Here is a 20,730-nt window from a genome sequence, read left to right on the forward strand (position 1 = left end):
AGAGAACTATCCACAATGACTCCAAGATCTCTTTCTTGAGTGGTAACAGCTAATTTAGACCCCATCATTTTATATGTTTAGTTGGGATTATGCTTTCCAATGTGCATTACTTTGCATTTATCCAGCTTCTAGATCTTTTGATTGTAAAGAGAATGTTAGAACATGAACCACCCCGGGTGGTGGATAAGAATCAGATAGCCGGGGGTATTGACTGTATGGTAGAAAAATCCAGCTGCCTCATTTTTACCAGGCCCCTACCTGAAACACTGTCATGATGGCTGCAGGGAATGTGTCGAAGTTTGCAGAAGGAGTCCCATCCATGAAATTAAATCTGAAAACGAACCACAGGGAAATGCACAAGGTGGAATATAGAGGTGGCACCACATCGCTGTTTTCTGTCCTCTTAGTTCTGCTGCTCCTATAATAGCCTACCCCATCCATTCACCACTTCCCTCGACTTTCCCTTCTTCTTTGTCCCCATTTCACCTTTATCATGAGACAGGTAAGGACCCTGGAGCACTTGTGCAGGAATCTGAACAGACATCATGCCCATCATGCCCTGAACTAGCCTGATCTAAGGTCCTTCAGAAAAAGGAACATTATTGGTACTTTGGTGCGAGCTGGTGGGTCAGTGTTTTCCTTGAAAGGGTGGGAGATGATATTATTCACTGTAAATAAAAGGGCTCCAATCTTCCCTGGCCTTTCATGCACTTACCTGCCTCCAAACAGCTGCATTCCCAACAGAGCAAAGACAACAATGAAGAGGAAAAGGAGGAAGAGCAAGCTGATTATCGACTTCATGGAGCTCATCAGGGAGACCACCAAATTCCTCAGGGATGCCCAATACCTGGAAAATGCAGACGTTACTGTAGCAGTAGCAGTAGGACTGTGCAGAACAAGGGGAATCTGGATCTGTGATGGCAGCCAGGTGAGAGCTAGGAGCCAGAAGGGGATAGTGAAAGGGGCCAGGTGGGCCGAGGGGTAGGGAGCCAATAGGCAGGGATGCATGTTCCTCTTTACTTACTTTGTTATTTTAAATATTCTCAGAAGACGGAGGGCTCGTAAGACGCTGATCCCAAAAGAGGTTCCTGGTCTGAAGATAGCCCAGACCACTTCAAAGATGCTTCCTACTGTGACCTGGGGGATCAGAAACACACATGAGAACAGAGCCTGCATAAGTAACATGGGCTTAGAGTGTCAAGGACCATAGTAATCACAGGAAGTCCCTCTCAGGTGTGCAACTCCATGTGCTGGCCAGCCCTATGTAATCTGAAGCTAGTAGTTTGGCTCTCAGTATGCTGTAACAGACTATGTTGCTTGCCTTTCTATCCCTTCTACTAGGCACACCCCCTCCCCACAGCTCTCTGGAAGGACTGTCCCATTCCCATTCCCCTCTTTAAGTTATGTTGTAACCTGCCCCCCAGAGACCTGCAGACTGTTCTGCTGCCTACAGCATTTGCTCTAGTTTAATGCACTGCTTACCCCACAGTCAAAGCAGTTGAAAGAGGAATGAAAGTAAAGGCGCGGCCCCATTCCATACATCTTTAAGGACATCTCCAGGAGGAAGAGCCCAAGGAACAGGAACTCTGCATAGTCTGAAACAGGGAAATTCAGGTGCATTAGCTACACATCTGCTTCTCCTTATCTGTGCTTAGAAAACAGTGTAAAGAGCTGATACAGTGACCCCTGCATGGGGTGTCAGCAGACAAACCTTCAACACTCCAGGAGAACCTCTACCACTTGATCTAAAGGAATAAGTCCATTAGCTGGTTGCAGCTGTAGGTTATTAACCTCTAGTGGCCCAGCCACTGCAGGGGGACATGACAGACTTTACCAATGTGTTATGCTGATACTAGATTTTATGGGACCTTGTGCAAAGACAAGCAGGGTCCCCAAACAGAGCTCACTAATCCACTCAGCACATTCTAGGAGACAGGGCAAGCAGACAGGGGGATCAAGGTCCTTTTCACTGACTCTGTAGGGAAGGAATGTGGAATTGGTTGCTTCTCTCTTGAGATCTAGGAAGTTTGTGTATCATTAGCTGGTACGCAGAGAATGGATCAAGGTGCTTGCCTTCATGAATCACAGATAATTGCACCCCCAAAGGGTGTGTGTTGTTAGGGAGAGTGTCACAGAAGAACGGGTGCACTCACTGAAGTGAAGTCACTTCTGCAGTGGAACACAGCTGTGGTTAATAGCACACAACAAACACTACACAACAGTTTTAGGGGCAGAAATGAAGAACTTCTCCAAATTAAACTGCAGGGAAACTTTCGTAGCCCTGATGTAATTACTCCACAGCTGGAGTTTGGCCAGGAGATGCAGTTATCAGCTGTACACTTGTGAAAAGTGTCACGGATCTTTCAGGAGCATTAGTGGCCAAGTCAGTTTTCCATATTGTCCAAAAGGTGGCTCTTATTAGAACCAGCAGACATACCACATCATCTTGTGCTGACATCTCAGCAGATAGCTTCATAGACTTGAGCTGAATCCGTATTTGAATGGGAGTCTTTCAAGGTGTAGCAGGAGTGGTATACATTCAGTAGGTGTTACTCATCCTACCGTGTGAGTACTGAACCAATGCCCCAAGAGCACTATGTTGCTGTCTGTAGGATGAAATGTAAAACTGAGGTTCTGATTATTCATGGCTGTTAGTTCATGGCCGTCAGATCTACGGCAATTTTTTTAACTCTGATGCCCTGGACAAACTCTAATTGGGAATTATATTCTGTCTCCCTACAGTCCTCATTGGATTCAGTTGGCTGCAACACACTTCTCATTTGTGCCCAGATCTCTTGTGTAGTGTCATTGTTTCTATTAAACAATTCAAGGATGGCTGCATTTCTATGCTGGGACAAAGGATTCCACTCTGACCTATCTCAGAAGGGTGCTAATTAGTCTTTGTTCCTTACATTACTACAGCAGGGTAAACTTATATTATGTCCCCACTTCACACTGATACAAAACAGAGTCACCTCCCTTGCAATCTGTATTGGATTTGAATGACATGAGTCCAATCAAACTCATTCTTGTTTATCTGCTGGGAGGGAAGCAGAACTGAAAATGATTTCAGTGATGATGAGCAAGACAGCGGACATCGGTGGAAATGGGCTGTGTACAATATTCAGGATGGCAAGCATGATTCTGATCTCCCTCAAGGTTCATGCCAGTCTGACCCCATTGACCTCAATGGAGTTCACTCCTGATTTACATTGGGGTGACAAGAGAATCATACCCAGTGCCGCCAACAGCTAAAGATCTTCCTGTAACAGGCTGTGAGTTGCTGCCCTCTCCAGTCCTCCTGGAATGGAAAGGTAGCAAACCATGCCATATGCTGATAGTCCTGGGGCTCCAAGCAGCCATGTCGTACTTGCACAGATGGTTGACCCGTGTCCAGGGGGGTTGGTGTTCTGTACAGCCTGTGTCACTGTAACACACCCAAACAAGGAGAGGGACCTGGAACTCACAGAGGAGGTGGGTGAGCCACGGAGGCTGGTTGTGATGGACAATGGCCACGCAGGCAGTGTTGAGAGCCACCAAGCTCAAGACGGTCCAATAAAACACTTGGGATTTCACCATATGGCGAACGGAGATGCGCAGAAGTCGCTCCTTGTGCCGGAAATAGGAGGCGCCATCCACTTTAGCACTCCTGATGCTGCCACGAGCGAGAGGGGTACCTGAGGGGGAGAGGCCAGAATTGAACAATGGAACATGGTGGTTTTGCTCAGCAGAGGACCTGACCAGGTCAAACTCCCTTCTGACCAGGGAATGGGAGGAATTATTTCCTCACTCAAGGGCTCCACTATGGCAGGATGGGCTTAACCTGCCAGCTCCTATACAAGCTCTGAAATGCAGCAGAAACAGTGTGGGGGCTCCATTCTCTGTGCTAACAACGAACAGAAACATAAGGTCTTAGCCCATCTCCACTTTGGCTTTGCTCCCCTCAGGATTTTACAAGATGCTCCACATCATTAGAGGACTTGTGGGGAGGAGACTCTGGACTGACTTAGCATTGGGCTCTGAGAAAGAGTCTATCACACAGGCTGGCAAACTGGCCTCCACTCACCCACGGAGGAGATATCGACACAATGTTCGTCACTCGAGTCACGATTCACTGCTTCTGTCCGGTTCCTTTTGATGGTTGCTCTCCTGAGCACTGGAAATGAAGAAGAGGGAATTCTAGTTACTACTGCATCTAAATGCTGCCCACAGACTGTTCGACTGACTCCTATCCAGGCTGTTACTTGGTACCCAGCTAACCCGGTAACCGGGGTCTCAGTAACTGAATGGGGCTGCCGTCCAGTTCCCAGCACTCAAGTAAGTCAGGCGCTCTGTACTGAGAGAGGCTGCAGATTGGCTCCATGCTCTCTGGCATGTTGCACCCTCCCTAACCAGGAGAGGCTGCTGTCGAACCCCACTGCTCTAACATGATGACCTCCTGTTAACCAGCAGAAACAGTTCCCAGCACTCCCCAAAATCATGTATCTGGTTCCCATTTCTCTAGTGAGTTAAACTGGAGGTTGTAGCTGGAGGCAGAAAAGGGAATGCAGCTACATTAGCTAGCTTATTGTTTTCCTTACCTTCCAAGGCTGATGTCCCAGCATTTTTATTCTCTTCAGCCAGCATTACTTCCTCTGCATAAAAACAAATGGTTTAGTGAATTGTCTCCAAGTGTCTGATATACCAGGGAATGAAAAGAAGAAAGCTCAGAGCACCCACAGACTTCACATCTGGCGCTCCCAGCCAGAGGGAGGAGGAAGGGCAGTGAGGGAGAAAGAGACAGAGAACTCGTCAGAATCACAGAAATGTAGGAGTGGAAGGGACCTTGATAGGTCATCTAGTCCAGTCCCCTGCACTGAGGCAGGACTCAGTATTATCTAGACCATCTCTGACAGGTGTTTGTCTAACCTGCTCTTAAAAACCTCCAGTGATGGCGATTCCACAGCCTCCCTCGGCAATTTATGCCGGTGTTTAACCACCGTAACAGTTAGGAAGTTTTCCCTAATGTCCAACCTAAATCTCCCTTGCTGCAATTTAAGCCCATTGCTTCTTGTCCTGGCCTCAGTGGATAAGTAGAACTAATTTAACCATCTCTTTAGCACCACCTTCTATGTACTTGAAGACTGTTACCATGTCTCCCCATAGTCTTCTCTTCCCCAAACTAAACGAACCAAATTTTTTCAAGCTTCCCTCATATGTCATGTTTTCTAGACCTTTAATCGTTTTTTTCTTGTTCTCCTCTGGGCTTTCTCCAATTTGTCCACATCTTTCCTGAAATGTGGTGCCCAGAACTGGATACAATACTACAGCTGAGGCCTTATTAGTGCTGAGTAGAGCGGAAGAATTTCTTCCTGTGTCTTGTTTACCACACTCCTGCTAATACAACCAGAATGATATTTGCTTTTTTTGCAACTGTGTTACACTGTTAACTCGTATTTAGTTTGTGATCCACCATAGCCCTCAGATCCTTTTCTGCAATACTCCTTCCTAGGCAGTCATTTCCCATTTTGTATCTGTGCAACTGATTATTTTTCCCTAAGCAGAGTATTTTTTATTTGTACGGATTGAATTTCATCCTGTTTATTTCAGACCATTTCTCCAGTTTGTCAAGAGCATTTTGAATTTGTTTTGAAGGTGAAACAATGGAGGAAAGGCAACATTCATTATATGAGAAAGCCATGTAGTGAAGTGGAACAGTTCCACCATATGACAGCAACATGAGATAATACACGATTAGTCAGGAGATGCTGCTACACTGCCATTAGTGTTGATTAGAACTGTACTAATGTGCAGTGGAGACTGCGAGCCCCACCATGGCTTCCTGCACCTTGTGAATGAGCAGATACGATTTGACAGCAGTGGAAAGAGTCAGCTACACAACAATACGTCAGCTAATCGGAAAGAAAAATGACTTCCAATCCACTGTCCTGCTGCCTCCTCCAAGAGGTAAGCTCTCTTAAAGGCCAACAAAGATCTTTAATAAGCAGAGCTGGGCTATGTTTTTAGACAAACGTTTATTAATTTATTTGATGAAAAATGCAGTTTCAGTTGACCTTAAACTATTCACAAATTTTGACACAAATAATTTTGGTTAGTCACAAAATGGCTATAGGAGGAAGTGATGGTCATGCTACCACCCCTCCATTATAGCCTTTTGCCCAGTGGTTAGGGCACTCCCTGGATTGTGGGAGATGCAGGTTCAAATCTCCACTCTGGAACAAACCCAAAACGGGACCTTTTAAATTCACCAAAAATTCTGAAAAATTTCAGATTAGGTTTGATGAGAACTGATATTTTTATCCAAAATTCTTGGATCTCCAAAACATGCCTGGAAATCTCCACTCTCCCTTGCAGGATTCCCAGTACGCCCTGCTTCCACTCAGAGCAGAAATACCATAGAAACAACACTTCTTGTTGCATTTGGGGCTTCCTTTTCTGTCCCAGCCAGAACCAGGAAGCACATAGGCATGAACCAAAACCCTAGATCCAAACTCCCCCGAACACTGGAGAAGTCTGGAACTAGAACTACAGCTGAACTTTGTGGCTTAGGCTCACCTTGAAGTTAATAAAACTTCTGTGAATCTCAACACATTGTTGGTATGAGTTTTGAATGAAGGTGCAAGTCTTTTCTTATTTTATCTGAATCCACTCCCCTAATCCTATTTAAAACCCCTTCCTACACACCATGCCCTAAACAGAATCCTTTGGTTAAATTCCTCAGTGACAAATGAGGACATAAGTGACACACTGGTGACAAGTTAGAAAATAGGTGTGATATCCAAAGTCTATATCATGCCTATTTGGAAATCTATAGCTGTGCAGAAAAAGGCTTCTGGGAATGGAATTGTTCTCATCAAAAAAGTTCTCAACAAAGGGACCGTGTATCCAGTCAGAAAACCCTGCAGGGGTGGAACTGGCTGGAAAGTGACTAACTGACCCTCACCTACTCTAATTTATGGCCCCACCATAGCAGATAACTTCAGAAAATGAAAAGCCCCACCCAGGCCTCTCAGTGTGGTGGGAAGTCCAACCACACAGGGTTTCAATATTTAACATATGGAATTGGCACCTCTATATAACTCATATGTACACACACAAATCTTTGTTAGAGTGAAGTGAAGTGCATGCTGGTGGTTTGACTTGTATACGACCTTTCAGTAATGTGATAGTTAAAAGAAAACACAAAAAACAAACACTAGAAACCCAGGAATTTCAGGGTTAAAGTTAAACTAGAAACCCAAATCTCTGAACATATGAATGTTCTCAGCTATGTTACCAAACTGCCTTAACTCTGCCCCCTGTATAGATGCTGACCTATCATTGGCCCTTCTTTGCATGCACAATACTAAAAATATGCTCCCCGGAATGTGGGCTTGATAATCTGGTTTGTACGTCCACCTTTCCAACACAGCTGCTAAGTGCTATGTTGGGTCATCACACCTGCTGAGGCTGTTTTCCTGAGAGCTCTGATTTCATGATCTGAGGTCGGGAGGGTTGTGCGCATGGAGATGTGTTAGCTCGGTCACTGATGACACCTGGACAAACAGTTGCCCCATGGAAGCATTAGGGCTGAGCTCCTCCTGTGCTCAGCAGCTCCCAGGATCAGCTTGTTCCTGAGGATGGGGAATGCTAGCATGCTGACGGCAACCTGTCAGACTCCTGTCTGTGTGCTGTGCATGACTGCGAAGGTGGTCATACAGCAGCATAACCACTCTGGCTGCTGTGCTGCAGTGAGCTCTGTGCAGGCACAGGGATCTCCCCGGGGGAGCTCCCTGCAGGACTGGTGGGTGGAGGTTGTATGGAACACTAGAATTGTGGCCAAACTACTTAGTACTGAAGGATACGTCTGAATTTCTGATTTCCTCAGGGCATCCTTATGGGAGAAGGGCAAAAATCTTTTAGCTGTGTCATTGGGCAGCTGTGTTAATGGCCACTAAAGTTAGCTCCAATGCTCGTAAGGCTACCAAATACATTGTCCCACCCACTCCGCCTGGGATTTAGACCTGCCTTGTTTGCACGCCCAGTATCACAGTGTATCAAAGGAATACACACCTTAGCCAAATCCTGCCCTCGCTTCTACCCATGTCACCTCCTCGGATGGCAGTGGACTTACGCATTTGTAACCAAAGGTGAAATTCAGCCCAACCATGGCACCTTTCATGCACTCTGGTCTCCAGCGTGCAATTCAATCACATGCGACTCAGCAGAACATTTTCTGCCCCGGTGAAATATTTTGTGGGGGAAGCATGCAGCAGAGACAGTCTTGGTGTGGGGGAGGGGCAGAGAACCGTATGCACCCACAAGCTGTACAATACGGAGCTAATTCATTAATCAGTGATGGCAGCCTCCGACTTTGCAGGCATCTGCTGAACTACAGAGCAAGCGCAGCAGCTCCCCTCCCCTGAGCCAGTGGGGTCACCCCGTCATTCACATTCAAACGCTGACCCTAGGCCTGCCACCAGCCTTACCTGCTTTGTCTATCCACGCCCTATAGCCATTCAATTCCCGTTCGATCTGCTGCTGGCGACGCAGCTTCATGAAGGCTCTGCGGTTCTCCACCCGCTCTCGCTCTTTGGCAAATTCCCTATAGACACAGAAGGGCAATGTTAGTTTTACTGAAGAACCGTGGCATGGCTGGGATAAGGGAAAGGGGTGTGAGAGAGAGAGAGAGTGAGAGACAGAGAGACAGAGAGCAGGGCAGCACGGCTAGGGTATGGGTGTGTGTGTGCAAGGTGGCATGGCTGGGAACATGGTGTGTGTGTGCATGTGCGCAGGATGTTATGGTTGGGACCATTGATGTATGTGTGTGTGTGTGTGTGTGTGTGTGTCCCGCGCAGGGTGGCACGGCTGGTACCATGGTGTGTGTGTGTGTGTGCGAGTGTGCACGTGCAGAGTGGCACAGCTGGGACCATGGTGTGCGTGTGTGTGTGTGTGTGTCTCCAAGCACAGGGTGCTATGGGTGGGACCACTGAGGTAGGTGGGTGGGAGTGTGTGTGCGTGTGCAGGGTGGTAGGGCTGGGACCATTGGGGAGGCAGTGTGTGCAGGGTGGCACAGCTAGGATCATGGTGTGTGTGTGTGTGTGTGTGTGTGTGTGTGTGTGTAGGACAGCACAGCAGGATCAGTGGCAGGGTTGGGACAGGGCTGGGCCAGTGCTGTGCAAGTTGGCCTACTTGGGGTAGAAGGGTGGGCATGGGGCAGCATGGCTGGGATTGGGGACAGCTCTCAGGGCACAATGTGGGGTGGCGGGCTTCAAGGGATGGACAGAAGGATACCTGGGAGGACTGGGAGGAGAGCCAGAGCGGTGGAGGGGTGGTCACACAGCTGGCCAGCTAGGGCACAGGGAAGCCAGAGAGATGGCTGAGGCAGATGCAAACACTGCCCTCGGATTGAGGCACTCAGAGGGAGGCTGGCTGGAGCAGATGGGTGAGATGAACAGATCTACTGAGCCAAAGCATCAGTATAACTGGGATGAAGGGGGCCAATGGATGGGACCAAGGTCCAGACGGAGCAAATCTACAGTGCGGTGCATGGAGGGGGGTGAACCGGTAGGAAAAGTAATAAGGGGTCAGTGGGAGAGAGGAATGAAGCTGATGAATGTGCAATGAAATCCCCTTGTTCTCCAGCATCCCTGACCAGGGGCAGCCCTGCCCAGCACCAGTGCATGGTCCAGAGGGGCAGGTTATGGCCCAGATACTAACTCAACTCTCCCTCCTCCCAGTGCTCGCCAAGGTCTCTCCCCCCCCCCCACTGACCCCTTTCAAAGGTGTGGAAGGCACGAGTGGGCGGGACATGCAGCTGCTCTGCAGACTCCTTAGCGTCCCTCCACTTGGATGGGAGGAAAGAAATAGCAGATGTGACCTGAGAAGGGGCATGCGCAGTGGGTAAAAAAGAGCCAACGCTGGGCAACCCCAGGGGGTGGGCAGTCTGGGGCAGGTAGAGCCAGACCGTGCAGTGCTTGGTTCAGGAAGCCAGGTGAGAGCATTCCTGCTGCATGAGCTGAAATTCGCTCGGCTCATCTCCCAGAGAGATGCTTAAAACTCCACTCAGTCACTATGTGCTGGCTTGTAGTAGGCACAGCTCCTCTTTACACACACTGCAGTGTTGCTGGGGGGGAGGGAGGACGGAATGCATTATTAAGACAAAATTTATTCCACTGCAGCCCTGCTATGTGCTCTGTGGATCTGTGCAAGCTGGGGAAGGCCGGGGTGCAGACATGAGAGGAGGGGAACCCTCCTTCCGCCCCCCACAGAGCTGACAGCCCAGCACGGGAATGAGGCGGAGAATCAAAAATGACCAGTGTGACCCAGGTGAACACATTTTTCCGCCCTTGCTGCACGGCACTGACTGAGCGTTGTGATCCCACCCGGCCAAAGAGACTCTCCATCTCTCAGTCACGGAAAACAGATCAGGCAAATATTTCAAGTGTGCAGCTTCACAGTGCCTGGCTTCCCGGCCCCTTCTGCCAGGAGAGCAGGGGTCAGGGCTCTGAGGGGGAGGGGCAGAGGCCCCTTGGCATGCCACTTGACTCACTGACAGTTCATGGGTTTGCTCTGGATCAAGTGCCCAAGGGTTTATCCTTTGAGGCTATCCACATGCCCCGTCTGCTCCCAGACAGCTCTCAAACACTGAGACTGGGTCCCCTCCCGCCTCAACAGGTCACCTAGGAAGGCTGTAGCAGAGCTGGGAACCCAACTCTCCTGAGTCCCAGTCCAGGGCCTTAACCACTGGACCATCCTACCTCTGTTGTCGTATTTCTTGTTCTTATTTAGTCACCCATTCCTTGTTTGAGGGAAGGCTGTTGATCACGTGTGCACTAGCACAGGGCATTGGGGGACATTTTCTAAGCCAAAAATACACAGCTATACATCTGGGCAGACCCTACGGTGGCTTGGCTGCATGGGAAGTCATTTCTTTTCCTCAGGTTTACTTGTACAGCACAGAGCGCACTGGGTCATTTGGTGCAATAATCATAATGCTCAAAGCTCAACTAAATCTGATCAGGTCTGGCAGCAGGAGCCCCTGCAAAGCGATCAGTTAGGGGCAGGTGGGAAAAGGAAACAGAGGAGTAGCCTTTCCTACCTTAATACTCTACTAGCTTTAAGAAGAAACAAACAGATTAGTAAGTTTCAAAGCAAGATCTGAGGCACATAAGTAAGGGATGCCTCTGGGGCACCGCTAATGATCAGCCCTCGTGCTTCATAGTCTAAGCAGTTCCTCACTCAAGAGGCAGGAGGAGATTTCCCCTCTGTGGGATAAGGTTGCATGACGGGGGCTAGATTTTCAAACAGAGCTCAGCTCCCATTTAGGCACCTGCACAATTGGGCCAGGTTTTCCAGAGTTCAGCACCCAACGCACTGAGCTGTTTTGAAAACCTGGCCCAGTTTGTGGGTGCTGAGCTCCTTTGAAAATTCTGACCTTGGGAAGAGGAAGAGAGAGAGAGAGAGAGAGAGAGAGAGAGAGAGAGAGAGTGTGGGTGGGTGGGGGGGGGAGTGTGGGTGTGGTAGACCTTCCTCTGAAACGTCCAGCTTTGGCTGTGTCCAGAGAGAGGACGCTGGACTACTGGGTCTGGTCTGGTGTCTCCTATAGTTACTATCATAAACGGAAACCACAGAAGCTAAAAATCTATGAGTGGATTCCCTTTGGACTTCAGCATACACCTATAAATATCAGGAAACAGAGTAAAGGCTGAGATTCCCTCCTTAACCCACCACCATTGTACTTGCATGCTGCTGGCTCACCACGCTCTGGGAATCTTACCTACTGCAATCCCTAGGCACAGCAGGGGACAGCTACAGAAAATGGAGTTTCTCTTGTTTCTCTAGTTTACTCTTGACTGGTTAACCCCTTGATGGCACTAGAACAGGAGGCATTTGTGGCTGGAGACCCAACTACCAGGTGGGTTAACTCCCAGCTCCACGACAGCCATGCCTGATGCAGGAGCTGCTCCTCCATTTCCACCATCCCCATCCCTGACGCACCTGAATGGAGGGTCAAAGGATTAATCTACTTGAGGGAGAACTTCTAAAGGGTTTGTAGGGAGACCCCTCTCTCTGTAGAAACTGCTTTGCTTTAGTGATCAGCAATGCACGCTCCTCCGATTCAGTACAAATAAAGCTTTTGTGTATGGATTCAGGGTCTCACGCTGTTGTCATAGTAACCCAGTGAGAAATGAACCCCTCCGGGATGGGCAAGCCTGCAAGATTCAAAGACATACTTAGGTACACACACAGCTCTACAAATCTACGCACATGAGCATTAATGCTCATACACTGGAACACACCCATCTGTATGCTTTGCACACCCACATGCTGGACATACACAGACAAAGAAAAGCACACATATGCAGACATACTTGTGACCATACTAGCACATATATACACCATGCCCATCCTTCACAAAAGAAAACACGCACACACCTGAGGCTTCACACTCACGCCCCAGATTACTCAGACAGCAACACAGACATAGACCCTACCCAAATGTATGAAAACACATGAAATAAATAAATCCATAAATACAATCTTCTGCAATTACACACATGATCAAAGACATACATGCAAACAATATGTATGCACACAAGCAGGAAAACACACAAACATATATACACACCATGCACCCTGTGCAAACTTGCATCCATACATTCCCATAACTATATATAGATATACATATGCTAATACACAAATAGAACTATATACCTATACATACATTCACTCAAAATGCATGATCATATGCTGACACTTCTGGTTTACATACTTGTGTACACACATCAGTGACCATATTCATAAGCAAACATGCACCCTTCCTGTATGCTGCTATACAGAATGACCAGCATACCAATATGAACAAACATGCAGCACTACATGCACTTATGTATGTATGGACCAAAAGGTTAATGCAGAAATAGAAACATGGGAAAATATGCCAAATAATACACCTATGGAACTGAAATACACAGGCTCATACACATACTGCCTGCAGGCATGGCACACACATCAATACAGGAACCATATGCATGGAAGTTCACATGACTACACACACTGTACAAAGTGATGCATTTGCTTTACACACCCACACATGCATGTTTAGTCATAAGCATAAGATGACACGTGCACGCACACACACTCTGTGTTGCCACTTGCATAGACACAATACTTTCAGGATATGAACCTACATATACAACCATACACCTACGTAGACTCCCACTCCCATACCCACAGTGGGCCAAATTAATCTCTGCTGTAACTCCTTTGAAGGAAATGTATGAACATGTGTGAAATGTATGAATTCTGAACATTGTGCCCAGACATACATAGGCACACACATGCTGAGTGTGGCATGTATACAAACACACACACCGAGCACATGGCTAAGGTAAGTGTCAGTCACAATACTTGAGCAGGTACAAAAGCCCATGATGCATGAAGAATAAGACACAAAGAAGTTCACTTCATACACTGCACCCCCCTTCTGGCCCCACAGCATTCTAATTACAGTGTGAAAGAGACATGATTATGAAGAACAAATGGCCGTGTTCCTTTACAAGACAAGTGTCTCACTCCTCTGAGATCCCAGCCGCCATCTCCCTCCTCAAAACATTCAAAGGAAACGAAAAGAATTGTATGTCTGCTTTTGAGGGAGTTTGAGTTTATTACCCAGGCAAAACCATTACACACTTAGCATTGTGTGGGTATTTTTTTGTGGGAAAAAAAAAGTTCTGACAGTTCCCAGAATCCCTTGTTTAAGCATTTTTAATTCCATTCCAGGAAGGTTAAGTTTCCTGCCGGTCTGGTGTTCGCATCAAACAGCTCTCCCCCTCCATCTGCGGACGTCAGACTAAAATGAGACCTTCTCTACTCCTATACTAGAGGAGGAGGGAGGAGAGCATTGAGAGAAAAGGAGACTGAAAATGGGAGAAAGAGGGAAGGAGCGGAGAAAAGGAATGGGAGCGGGGATAAGAAAGAATCTTTAACAGCCAATCAGCAAATAGGCTCACAGCTCTTGGCTTAATATTTGGGAACAAGGTGTGTGTGAAGCATTGCAGAAGGCAGTAAAAACAATCTGTTAATTTCCTCTTGATCTCTGCTCACCAGCAGGTTCTGAGTGACACAAAACAGGGAGATGCCCAACAAACTAAGGGGTTGTCTACATTTGACATGCTACAGTACTGCAGCTGCTTCAGTGTAGCCACTACCAATGCTGACGGGAGGGGTTCTCCACCCACCTCCCACACAGGCGACAGCTCTGTCTACACTGGGGGTTAGGTCAGCTTCACTTCACAACCCTGAACAACGTAGCTGGGTTGAGCTAACTTTTAGTGTAGACCGGGCCTAAGCTAATTTGGGTCAAAGGTCGGGCTACCACGATTCCCAGTTTGTTCTGCTGCTTGAGCTCATTGCTTTGTCACAACATTGTTATGGTCTGATACCACCTCAGGGGGTAAAACTTCACCTTCAGGGCCACGTAACAGCCAGCAAGCCCAACATGCAGGGAAAAAGCCAGCAGAGCTCCAACTATCTTGTGAAAGTGAGCGCAAGTGGCTACCCTGCTTCTGCTGCAGGAAGCAGGTGTTTTAAGACCCACTCTCCTCCAGATGAAAAGCTCAGGTGAGCGGGAAGGAGTATCAGTTTCTGCAAGGTCCTGGCCCCCACTAGGTGGATGAGCTGGCTAGGAAGTCTCTTTCTGGTTTTCATTCACTGAGTGCCAATACTGGGCCTGCCACTGCACGAAAGATACAGGAGACACATCTTGGGTGAGATACTTCACTGGTGCACTTCAGCACCACCACAGTCAATAGAACAATGCTCTTTTACCCCAGCTGAGAACCTGGCCCCATCTCTCTTCCCTCTTGCCTGGCCCTGCCATCTTCTGAAATGCTTCGCAGCTCCCACTTTGGCTGTGTGGGTGGCCTTGCCTTCTTTATCTGAAGGAGCCGCTTGCTTAGCGAGAGAAGCTGTCGTAACTGCGCGACAATGGTGAAAGGGATGGAAGTGAGCGTCTCAAGAGGCTCAGTCTGTTTAGCTTAAGAAGGAGAAGGTTAAGGGGTGACTTGATCATAGTCTCCAAGTACCTATCTGGGAAACAGACATTGGATAATGGGGACTCTTCAGCTTAGCCGAGAAAGGTGTAACAGGAGCCAATGGCTGGAAGTTGAAGGTAGACAAATTATGACTAGAACTAAGGTGCAGATTTTTAACACTGAGGGTAATTAGCCATGGGAACAATTTACCAGGGGCGGTGGCAGATTCTCCATCACTGCAAATCTTTAAATCAATATGGGATTTTTTTTCTAATAGGTAAGTTCTAGTTCAAACAGGAGTCAATTCAGGGAAATCCTATGGACTGTGTTATACAGGCGGCCAGACCTAGTCCTTCACAGTGTTCTCCTCTGGCTTTACAATCTAGGAAATGAATTCAAGAAGAAACCCAGCCAGAGAGGCAGTTTGGGAATGAAAACAGCTGTTTTCAAGGACTCAATCCCCGGAGAAGCCAATGGAAACTTCCCCTTCTCAATCTCCCTTTCTGCAGCTTTATTAGACACAGTGAGCTCACATCCTCTCAGCGCATGAGGCAGGACACTCCAGGGGTGTACACTGATGGTCTCTTTCCACTGCAATCAAACCCTTGTTTGGGAAGACCTAATTTAGGGGCTGATGCTGAGAGAGGGCCTTCCTGGGTGTGGCAGGTGTTCAGCATGTCCAGGGATTGGGCCCAGTCCACTAATGCACTATTTTCAAAGATAAAATTTGTCAGACTGAGAATCTCGAATATGGGCTAATTGCTTTTGTCCATTAGGAGGAGGGGGAAAAATAAGTTAAACTCAATGTAATGGATTATTTCATTTCAAAGAGACACATTACCGAGCAGGGCAGCAGCGGAGGCTGGTGACATCTGAAAGTGGGTGGGCGAAATTGACAGATCAAGGATTGCTCAGAACCAATTTACAGCACTGGGTAAAGATAATGCTGTAGCTGAGTAAGAACCGGGCAGGCAACGCTGATTGACAGCCATTTAGAGACATTCCAAACCAGATGGAGGGGGAGCTTTTCAAAGGAGCCTAAAGGTGTGACAGACCTCACTAGACAAAGGAGCCTAGAGGTGTGAGGTGCTCAACTCCCATTGGCATATCAAGGGCTTGTCTACACATACAATACGGCCGTGGTGCAGCTTCACTGATGCAGCTCTGCCACTGCAACGGGGAGTGTTTCCCCTTCCCTACAAGCACATACGCTGTACAGGAGAGAGAGGGATTCTTTTGATAAATCAGGGTCCCCAGGTCTGTGCGTGAAGAGCATAGAGGGATCTGTGGGAGAAGTGTCTTCAGATTTAAAAAAAAAAATCTCACCATGACAATTGGCTCCCTTTTTGGTAGATACACCGAAGAAGCCAAGAGTTGCATGGAGACTGAAATCCTCTGGGATCCTACAGGTGCTTCCCTCCCTTTCAGGGTTGGTGCACACTTGCAGATCAATGAGCATTGGTAACGCTATCCATTCTGTGAACAAAGAGCTTCCATATCCAAGGCCACTGATCCAACACCTTTCAGAAGCACCAAATGCACCACTGACAAAACAAATAAAACCTCTCTGAATCCCAGCCAGGCCAGTTCTTTGGACTCCACTTCACTCCTTCCATAAAGTGGTTTGGAAGCTAAAGCTGAGATGTGCACAGGGAGTTTTCAAGTCAGATCTTTGGAATCTAGTTTCCAGATAATGTTATGGAGGGTTCATATCTGCCATGGTAAAAGTGGACTGGCATTTTTGCAGTCTAAGTCAGAGGTGGGCAAACTATGGCTCGTGGGCCACATCCAGCCTGTGGGAACATCCTGCTCGGCCCCTGAGCTCCTGGCCCAGGAGGCTAGCCCCTGGCCTCTCCCCCGCTGTCCCCCCTTCCCCGCAGCCTCAGCTCACTTGCTCCACCGCCGGCGCAATGCTCTGGGTGGTGGGGCTGTGAGCTCCTGGGGCAGCACAGCTGCAGAGCCCGGCCTGACCCAGTGCTCTGAGCTGCATGGTGGTTGTGGCGTGGCCCGGCTCTAGCCGGGCAGCGTGGCTGTAGCACCACCAGCCACCGGTGTTCCAGGCAGCGCAGTAAGGGGGCATAGAGCGGGGGGGGTTGAATAGAAGGCAGGGGAGTTCGGGGTGGTTGTCAGGGGCAGGGGTGTGGATAGGGGTCGGGGCGGTTGGGGGGAGGAATAGGGGGTTGAATGGGGGCAGGGATTCCAGGAGGGCAGTCAGGAAGGATGGGGTGGTTGATAGGGTGGCAGGGGAGCCAGTTCTGAGGTTCAGCTGCAACACACGCCTCTCTTGGGCAGTACAAGCCCAGGAAGTTTGAGATTCCAGGCAAATGACATTGGCTGGGGGGCGGGGAGGACTAGGAAAGCACAATGGCAAATGAAATTGAACCAGGCAGTCAGGGGCAGGGGTTCCGGGGGAAGTCAGGGGACAGGGAGAAGGGGTGGTTGGATGGGGCAGGGATCCGAGGGGGCCGTCAGGAATGAGAGGAGGGGTTGGATGGGGCAACGGAGGGCAGTCAGGGGTGGGAGTCTGGGGACGGGGGTGTGTGGATGGGGCAGGAGTCCTGAGGGGGGGAGCGCATCAGGGAACAGGGGGGGTTGGATGGAGCAGGAGTCCTGGGGGGGCAGATAGGAGGTGGGGGCCAGGCCACATCCCCTTCCCCTCCCCTAACCGGCCCGCCATACAATTTCCAAAACCCGCTGCAGCCCTCAGGCCAAAAAGTTGCCCGCCCCTGGTCTAAGTCCTGCTCCCAGGTTCCATCTATGTCCGTCAATGTCAGGTGAGCTCTCACAGAAAGATGGCAAGTGCTTTTCTGCTACACTATTCTTTCCAATATATTTGTGTAGTTATGTATTTATACTTCAGTTATCACTGTGGCACCTGAGCCCCAAACTCGGGTTATTATTGTGGGAAAGCTATGGCAAAGAGATGGACGCACAACTGACCAAACTAGGTTTAAACCAAGACTTCAGTGGTAAAAACATGGGCCTCTCCCACTTGAGCTAAAGGATTAACTCCATTAATTGACAGCGGTAGCAAACTCAAACTACTTTTGCAAAGCAGCCATTAGAGGGGGACAAAGAAGCACTCCATTCTAGTGTGGGTTACAAAGGCAATGAAATGGAGGCCACTCAACTCTTATTAGAGGAAGTTCCATTGCTGTAGGCCAGCCAACAACGAGACTGTCTCTCTTGGTCCCCCAGTTGGTATGGGGAGTTGCACTGTCCCTGAGGAGTGCTGCTGTCATGGGAGATGCTGTTTGAAATCTCTCAGGTCCAGCTAGGGTGACTAGATGAGAGGAAGAAACGGGGGGGTCGCTGGCGGAGCAACAAAAAAAAAAGCGCCGAGTGCTGCCGGCGGAGCAAGAAAAAAAAAAGAGTACCATGAAACATCGGGACAAATTGCATCCCGACCAAAGATCAGTCGGGACGTGGGACAAACGCCTAAATAAACGCCTGGTCACCTTAGGTCCAGCCCATTGACCACTTTGAAGGTTAAATTCAGGAATTTTAACAACCTGATATTTGATGGGGAGCCAGAGCAGTGACTGGAGCACCAGACTGATGTATTCATGTTGTCCACCCAGGTCAAGAGGCAAACTGCAGCAGATGTTGCACCCGCTAGAGCTTTTCAGATGTCTACTTTCATTTCGAGGTACAGTGTGTTGCAGTAATCTAGCCTGTAGGTCACAAATGCATGGCTCACCAGGTCTAGATCTGTCAAGATAGGTCATAATCTTCTTGCCAACTGCAGGTAGAAGGTGGCAGTTTCAACAGCTGCTGCAATTTGGGTATCTAATATCAGTAAGGAGTCTAAGAAAACTCCTAGGCTTTGTATGGTATACGATGGGGAGTGGAACCCTCTGGGTGATGATATGGTATTGTCAAGGTCTTGTAAATGTCTCCCTCTTCCCATCCGCATTCCTCTATCTTGCCTGGGTTTAGCTTAAGATAGCTGTCCTTCTCCCAGGAGCTGATTTCCCTCAAACACGGGGAACGCTAGCAAATGGTGCTATTTAAGTTTGATGTGAAGGAGATACAGAGCAGGGAACGTCATGTGCATCTTGCTGCCATCAAAGATCATGGTGTCTTTACAGATCCTCACCAATATAAGCCAATGTAGCGCCACTGACTTCAGAAACTTTGGGCTCTTTTCTGAGCTCTTCCAGTGTCTTCTACAGCCTTGGGGAAAATCACATGATCTCCTTGTGCTTCAATTTCCCCCATCTTCAAACTGAGAACAATTGGACCCAACTTTTTCAGGTGCTTAGAGATCCTCAGTTGAAAAGCACAGTATAAGTATTAAAGCTGAAAACTAGTGGGGAAAATTGCCCGTGAATATTCATGCAATTACGAAAGCAAATTTTGATTCAACTGCATTCACCACCCATTCATGTTCGCTTCCTGGGAACATTTGAGTGCTCAAATTGAATACTTCATTAGTCACCTAAAGTGAATTTTGAATTGTATATTTGAGTGTCAAATTCACATTCCATGCTATTTTGGTTATATGTCACTCTGTCACAGAACACTCACAATGGTCTACATTTTAAAAAGTGACCAGTAATCTTAGCGCCTCAATTTTGGGTGCTCATCTTGAGTCACCTTAAAGAGGTCTGATTTTCTGAAGTACTGAACACCCAATCTCTTAAAATCAGGCCATTTAAGCAGTCTCACGTTGAACGCTCAAATGCTGAGACCAGTACCGGGTTTATAATGGTGTCAGTGGTGCCCTAGCGCCAGGCTCACACTCAAAAGAGTCCCCAGCCCGGCCTGCTCGAATATGTGCTGCTCCATGAGCCTCCAGCTCCTCTCCACCCTCTGGCCCTCCCTTTCCCTTCTCCTCCCTCGCTCGCTCCTCTTGGCCAGCTGACCCAGGGCTTCTCTCCACCCCCTGGCCCCACCTGCCAGCTCCTCTCCACCCCCTGGCCCTCCCCTTGCCCACTGCTCGCTCCTCTCAGCTGGCTGGCTGAGGGCTCCTCTCTGCCCCCATCACTGGCAGGCAGCAGATGGTCACAAGGCCTAGTGCTTGGGGGTGCCCTGCCCAGTCCAGGCTCTAGTCCTGCAAATAAGCACTTGCGGGTTTCCCAGCCAGGCTCCGTTAGTGGCTCTCCTTGGGCCCCCTTGCTCTGGCTCCCTGCCCAGCCGCTGCTGCTCCCCTACAAACCCCACACAGAGCAGCACCAGCTGCGATGTCTGGCAGGTGCAACCTGTTCCATGCGTGGCTCTGCCCAAGCTTCCCGGGGCTCCCACCCCCTGATAGAGCCCAGCCACACCCTGGCTCAGGACCTTTCCTCTTACCTGGGCTGTACAGTGGGGAGGGGCTGAAAGGAGATGTAGTCCCTCACTTTGCAGATCCATCACCCTGGGAAGCAGGGGGTGGGGAAATGGGGTTTCTGAGCAGTGGGATGGGGAGCTGAGCAGACTTGGGGGAAGAGATGTTCAGCTGGCAATGGTCAATGGAGGGGACACCCAGCCCTCCCTGCTGTAACCAATAGAGACCACTCCCCTCCCAGGGATGGTGAGAGAACCCAGGAATCTTAACTCTGAGTCTCTCCCGTCTGCTATGACCAGATTGCACTGCCTCCCAAGAGATGCGAGTGCCCAAGTGTACTTCTAAATCACAGAAAAAAGTATGCGAGGAGAAGGAGCAATGACACCGGTGTGGCTGATCCATGACCTTAACACGGGGATTCATTAATTCAGTCAGTCACATGTA

The 20,730-nt window shown here is 48.7% G+C and overlaps 1 protein-coding gene across 7 annotated transcripts in view; it reads right to left on the reverse strand.

Moving 5' to 3' along the window:
- The window catches only part of CACNA1E (calcium voltage-gated channel subunit alpha1 E), a 263,601-nt gene that overhangs the window by 81,147 nt on the left and 161,724 nt on the right, over window positions 1-20,730 (reverse strand). For all 7 annotated transcript variants that reach the window (XM_045026738.1, XM_045026739.1, XM_045026736.1 and 4 more), the window contains 8 exons: window positions 8,469-8,584; window positions 4,581-4,634; window positions 4,067-4,156; window positions 3,468-3,677; window positions 1,483-1,595; window positions 1,025-1,137; window positions 716-847; window positions 259-331 (listed from right to left, as the gene is read on the reverse strand). In XM_045026738.1, the coding sequence (XP_044882673.1) occupies window positions 259-331; window positions 716-847; window positions 1,025-1,137; window positions 1,483-1,595; window positions 3,468-3,677; window positions 4,067-4,156; window positions 4,581-4,634; window positions 8,469-8,584 (901 nt within the window). The remainder of the gene's footprint in view (window positions 1-258; window positions 332-715; window positions 848-1,024; window positions 1,138-1,482; window positions 1,596-3,467; window positions 3,678-4,066; window positions 4,157-4,580; window positions 4,635-8,468; window positions 8,585-20,730) is intronic.

This window comes from Mauremys mutica, chromosome 8, assembly GCF_020497125.1.
Source record: "Mauremys mutica isolate MM-2020 ecotype Southern chromosome 8, ASM2049712v1, whole genome shotgun sequence".
Taxonomy (NCBI): domain Eukaryota; kingdom Metazoa; phylum Chordata; order Testudines; family Geoemydidae; genus Mauremys; species Mauremys mutica.